The sequence below is a fragment of the Beauveria bassiana genome (assembly GCF_000280675.1).
Source record: "Beauveria bassiana ARSEF 2860 unplaced genomic scaffold BBA_S00039, whole genome shotgun sequence".
Taxonomy (NCBI): Eukaryota; Fungi; Ascomycota; class Sordariomycetes; order Hypocreales; family Cordycipitaceae; genus Beauveria; species Beauveria bassiana.
In genome coordinates, this window is record NW_007930874.1 from 2,658 (window position 1) to 9,041 (window position 6,384).

General features: G+C 44.6%; 1 protein-coding gene across 1 annotated transcript; it reads left to right on the top strand.

The window, feature by feature from the left end:
- Positions 1-687: 687 nt before the first annotated feature.
- Positions 688-5,449, top strand: BBA_08716 (Ankyrin repeat-containing protein; the record flags this gene model as incomplete). Its single annotated transcript, XM_008603813.1, has 7 exons — positions 688-1,658; positions 1,722-3,924; positions 4,045-4,582; positions 4,652-5,053; positions 5,124-5,231; positions 5,287-5,342; positions 5,405-5,449. The coding sequence occupies 7 exons, from the start codon at positions 688-690 to the stop codon at positions 5,447-5,449; spliced, it is 4,323 nt and encodes a 1,440-aa protein (XP_008602035.1).
- Between the last annotated feature and the right edge of the window lie 935 nt (positions 5,450-6,384).

Consider the following 6,384-nt stretch of genomic DNA (forward strand, 5'->3'; position numbering starts at 1 on the left):
GGCTGTATAGACAGGGGATAGACTGGTACTTTGTGCTGTGGCCCGCTATGGCCCACCGTGGCCAGCCCTGTGGGTTCTCTTCGATGTATCCCGAGTCGCCAGTCACCTGTCACCAAAAAACTCAAGATCAGGGCATTAGTATAAAAAAGTAACTTTATAAAAATCGGTCCTAATGGTGCACCGTATTCGCTGCCAACATATTGGGCACTAATGTAGCTTACCCCGCTTCTCCATCCAGTCTGGCGCTGCTCCGTCGTTTGGCATCAAACGCACAACTGAATGAACAGGTTTTACTTGTCCGGCAAGAATCGAATGTTGTGCTAGTTAGATCCCACGGTGGCACGAACCGAGTCATCAGTCAGAGCAAACATCTCGACAGCAGACATCTATAGCAGCAGTTGATATTCCCCGCCCGCCATCATGTCCGGCGGGGTTGATTTGTCCACCCGAGGGGGCATTTATCACGCAACAGTCGCCTGTATCTCCAGCCTCGAGGCCTGCTTAGCAATAAAACCTCTGATGGTAGAAGGATGGGCAGAGAGTCGACTCGCCGATATGAGGCTGTGGGCGTCAGGCGTTGGCGCCCTGGCCAGAACTGAGGTATCGCTCGAAAGTCGGTTACAATTTCAGCCGCATCCTCGACGTGTTTTAATTAGTCTTCTTGTCACTCTTCACGACCTAATCAACATGTGTCATATGATTGCCACGGCTGAGATCTATGGCGAGGAGGTCGAGGGCAAGCTAGAACCTGAGAGTGAACCGGGGTTTCCTGAGGATGATGTTCTGCTGTCGACACTGGACGGCTCAGACGACGCTCCAAACTCTGCACCTTGGTTTGTCTCATTAACTTCGGGCACAAAGACGAACTCGAACGCATCCTCAGACCTAGATGTAGGAGCCGATTCCGACGAACAGCAATCGAGAAACTCAGAAATTATGCTGAAGATGGCGATGGAAAACGTTGAAGACATCCTGGATCAAGTTCTGATGCTCGGTTTTGCGATTCGGAAATCGGGAACCACGGCGAGACTCGAGAAGGCCGACAGCTCCTTCAATTCTGACGACAACCGACAATTACGCACGTATTTGGAGTTCATGACTGGCACCGCGAGGCAAAGAATTGTGGAAGATAACAATGCCACTGCCAGCCAGAGGATGGAGGAGGCTAATGGCCGTCTCGGCGCGGTAACCCCGGAACAACAACATCTGATCCTAGCGAATTTACGGCGGCGCCATAGATTCGAATATGCGAGACGACACCAGCGAAAACTTGACAGGGCCATAGTACCGCCTGTGATACCTATCTCGGAGCCGGCTATGCACACCCCGGGGCAGAGATCAATTCTTCCGGAGAGCAAAGCCGAGTTCTTGGCTGACCCAATGCCGCCCATGAATGAGTCCCGAAGCATAACTCAGCCGTTGCCTCTTCCACGGGTCATCCTCGGTGTCCAAGGGATGAGCGATACAACACCGTCCAAAGCAGAAGGCAGCATATTGAAGTTGGCAGTCCCGTCCCAAGCGGCAGGTAGCCGCGTATCAGTATCTGTTGCCAAGATGCACTATCCCTCAGCTCCAAAGGCCGATGGGATGAGGGGTTTTAAATGTCCTTGCTGCTTTCAAACACTACCAATAATGTTTCGAGATCGTTCAAGATGGAGGTATGTCAGGACATCTATACTCACCGTTCAGGCTAAACGCTGAAGATTTGCTGACACATTCAGAAAACATCTCACAGAAGATCTCTGCCCCTACACATGCCCCTTTCTCCAATGCCCTAGACCAAACACTCTCTACGTATCACGGACAGCCTGGCGGGACCACATCCAGGAATCTCACAGCGCCGGACAATACTGGGAATGCTTAGCCTGTGCCGGTACTGAAGCGCCGAATGTATTCTTCACTGCTGAGCAATTCGCTAGCCACAATCAGCTCCAGCACCAGGACACGATATCCAACGAACAAATCGAATATCTCCAAACCTCCTGCCGCAAAATTAAACTCCCAAATATTCCTCAGTGCCCTCTCTGTTCCTGGCCTCAAGGTGAAGACGCTGTACCAGATGCCGATGCAAATCTCGAGCATCTTGGCAACTGTATCCATGAGTTCTCGCTCAACGCTCTACCTTGGGCTGATTCTTCAGATGTAGGGTTTGCAGGTTTGCGAGACCTCGAATTCCGTCAAAGGATCGAGCAGTGGGTCGAGGGAGCTAGAGAGAGCGCGAGCACAATAGAGGGCGTGGATATCCGAAAAATCAGCATCGATACATTTGGTGTTCTTCCTGTGCCATCTCAACCGGAGAGCAGCAAAATGACATTTATTCCAGAGGAATATTTTGCTGAAAGCTCCGAGGTGTCGATCAGAATAGAACAAGACTCTGATCTGCCGGACGTCAGGGGAATGTATTCAAAAGTCGACGTCGATGCGAGTGTTGAACATGATCAGAGATTAAAACCGTTCCAGATGTGCCTCAAGTCGCTAGCCTTTTCGGAGATGGACCAGTGGGCTACAGAGACTGAAAAGGCGACCGAGGGCACATGCAGATGGATCTTTCAGCACCGAGCTTACCAAGCCTGGGATACTTGTGATCAAGGCATGCTGTTGATCAAAGGAATGACCGGCGCTGGAAAGTCGACATTGCTACGTTACGTTCTCGAAAATACTCTATTGTCTAACACCGGAGGCAGTGCCGTTGTACTCTCGTTCTTCTTCCATGCTCATGGCTCAAAACTGCAAAGAACAATGCTCGGCCTCTTCCGCTCGCTCCTCCATCAGCTCCTTCTCCAGGTCCCCGATGTTCTGTCAGACCTCATCACGCTTCAGCAATGGAGCAACGCTCTTGGAAAGCATGGCGAAAACTGGCAGTGGCACCTTTCCGAGCTGCAAGAACACTTCCACTTATCGCTCTCGAAGGTATTAGAGAGTCATCCGATCTGGTTGTTTGTCGATGCTTTAGACGAATGCGGCCATGCGAATGCCGTTGGTCTTGTCAATTATTTCGACACTATACTCCCGGAATTTCGGCATACCGGCTTACAGTTTCATGTATGCTTCACTAGTCACCACATGCGGCCGGATATAACTTCCGTGTTCGAAATTAACCTTGTGCGCGAAAACGCACAGGACATTTCGATTCACTTACAATCCCAAGTTTCCGCCCTGCCAGGGACAGATATTCCGGCGGGAATAGTGGCAGACATTACAAGTCGGGCCCATGGAAGTTTTCTGTGGGCGTGTCTTTTAATGGGGCATGTTATCGATCGTAAACAGAAGGGTGATAGTCTGCGTAGGATCGAGGAAAAGATTCGTGCCATACCTTACGAGTTGGAACAGCTATACCTCTATCTTTTCCTAGGTCAGGATAAGAAACCAGCCTTCATAAAGCTTTCTCAATGGATGTGCTTTGCCACCCGCCCTTTGACGCTGGATGAGCTGCGATGGGCTCTAATCGGCCATGTCAACGGCCTACACATGCCGTATCCAGCACGATGGTCTAAAGCGGGCTTTGAGCACGGTTTAGATGAGATTGGACTGAATTCAGTCAGCAGCGGTCTTGTTAAGGTTGTGAGGTCATTTGATACGCGGGTAGTACGGTTCATACACTCATCAGCCCATGACTTCTTTACCTCAGACTACCTCTCGAACATCAGCGGCAACATGCCTGCGGAATTCATCAAACCTGGTGTCTCTGTAGCAGCGAGTGCACACTATGAACTATCCAGAACCTGCGTTCGGTACTTGACAATGGATGATATTATACGAACAACAATTCACGATCGTGGAGATCTGATCTCCACGTTTCCACTGTTGCATTATGCCACAACATCGTGGCTGTTACATGCAAAACAGAGCGAGAAGATGGGACTTACCCAAGACGACCTTCTAGACTATTTTATGTGGCCGTCAGAGGATCTGTTGCAGCAATGGGTACGGATTTACCATCTAGTCGAGCCAAACTCAGTGGATTGTCCAGCAGACGGCACTCGCATGCTGCATTTAGTGTCACAATATCAGTTAGTGGGGCCGCTACACAAAATACTAAAACAGGCAGATCAACTTGGCATAGATATTGATGTCAAGGATACTCTCGGTCGAACGTCGCTGATATTGGCGTCTAAAAATGGGCATGAGACCGCGGTTGAGCTCCTACTCGCTGCTGGGGCTGATGTTCAGGCTGTGGATGGTCAAGGTCAAACCCCGTTATCATGGGCCGCTAAGAGTGGGCATGAGAGAGTGGCCAAGCTCCTGCTTAATGCTAGGGCTTATATTGACTGCGCTGATAGCTTGGGTGAAACCCCGTTGTCATACGCCGCTAGAAGCGGTCCTGCGTTCGTGAAGCTACTGGTCGATGAAAAGGCTAGTAGAGACATAAGACGCCGGGAAGAGGATTACATCAAGATGATCGAGACCTACGTCAAAGACACGCCTAAGCTGGGGGAATTTTTCCACGGAAAGGATCATTTTATACGAAACATGGCAAAAAAGGTGCTTGACCTTGCCGATGACCTTACGACAGACCTCGGCACCACGGACGTTCTTCCAAAGATCATCAAAGTAACCATGCATCAACACGTTATCTACTGCGGTGAGTAACTTTTTAGTTCTATAAATCATGATACATTCGAATAAGTTGTCCATTCTAACAATTTGATAGATGACAGTCGCTCTATGCGCCGCAACACCCAATGGGAAAACCAAAAGAGCCTCGCTTTGTCTATTGCGAGGACTGTGACACGCATACTTCCCGATGGCGAAGGCGTCGCCCTCCGTTTTATCAACCACAGAATTAACGAAGCCCCATCCCTGGACCTCGAGGGCGTCGCCAGGGTTCTCCAGTCCGTCGAGCCCAGAGGCGCAACACCCATCGGCACGTCGCTGCAAGATTGTATCCTGGAGCCCTTGGTGTTTCAGCCGCTTGCGTCGGGCAAGCTAAGTAGGCCGCTGCTTGTGTCCATTTTCACGGATGGTATCCCTCACTCCGAGAACAAGAACACACTGGCGAGTGTAATTATCAATTGTGGGAAGATCTTGGTAAAGAACAATTATCCTCTCAACTGTGAGTGCTCATTTCCCTTCGGATTTCTTTGGCATTTTTTTTATTTAGCTTGCTAAGCGTGCTTTCGTAGACGTAAATTTCTTGATCGGCCAGATCGGGTCGTCGGTCAATGTTCACGAATTTCTGGGTACCCTCAGGGAAAACCCGGACGTTGCTAGGGTATCTCGCATCTTTGCTGGTATGTATAGTTCTGGTTACACCTCCAGAAGCTCGTAGTACTTACTACTATATAGGCAGTATAGATGATAAGTTTCAGTCGTTCGATGACGAACGTAGTTTAGACCGCTGGGTAAGTAATCCTTCGTAGTAGTTACTTTAGTAGAAGTTTATAGATTACTAATATTCTTCTAGCTAGTTGAAATACTATTTGGACCCTTAGTAGATATTGAGATTTAGTAAAAGAAAAAGATAGTATACTAGATGAAAGTAGTTTTAGATTTAGTATATAAAGTTATAAATATCAAGATTATTAGTAATAAACTTAAAAATACTTTTTTTATTTAAAAATAGATATATACTTAGAATATTAATATAATATTAATATAAATAATATATATTTATATAATATAGTAGTTTTATATTAAGAAGTTCTATATAGATTAATATATAAATTATAGATTTAAATCTTATTAAAGGTACTTTATTTTAATTTCTAAAAGTTAAATAATAAAACTACTCTATAAAGAATATAAAAGAAAGTAACTATAGGTCTAGTTAAGTAGAAAAGGTTAAAGGATATATATTAAGTATTATATTAGCTTAATACCTTATAAAATAACTTAACTTAAAATAACTAAAATATTAAAAATGATTATTATAAAGGAAATAATAATAAAAAAGTTTATTAGTTATTTTAAACTATATAAAAATAATATAAATTTTAATATATCTAAATAAAAGAATAAATTAATTAATAATATAAAATATAGTCTTTTATAGTAGATTAGTATTTTATTATAAAGAAAATACTAATTGCTAAGAAATATTAAGAAATATAATATAATAATAAATAAAATATAAAAGAAAATAGATTTTTATTTAGACTAAGTTTATATTTAATATAATAATTTAGTTATAGTTTTTCTTATTATTTTAGAAAATAGTAGTACTAGATAAGCTATAAGTTTAACTAGGTTAATTTTAATTAATTAATAATTATAAATAATAAAAGGTTTTTTTCTTTATTTTTAAGAAAATAAATTATAATACCTTAGTATTACGAACGCTCCTATATAAGGCACGGGCATATACCGTGGCGGGGTTAGCTATAGATAGGATATAGAAGAAAGGAACATATAGTCACGTGACTACGTTAGGAGTAATTAATAGAT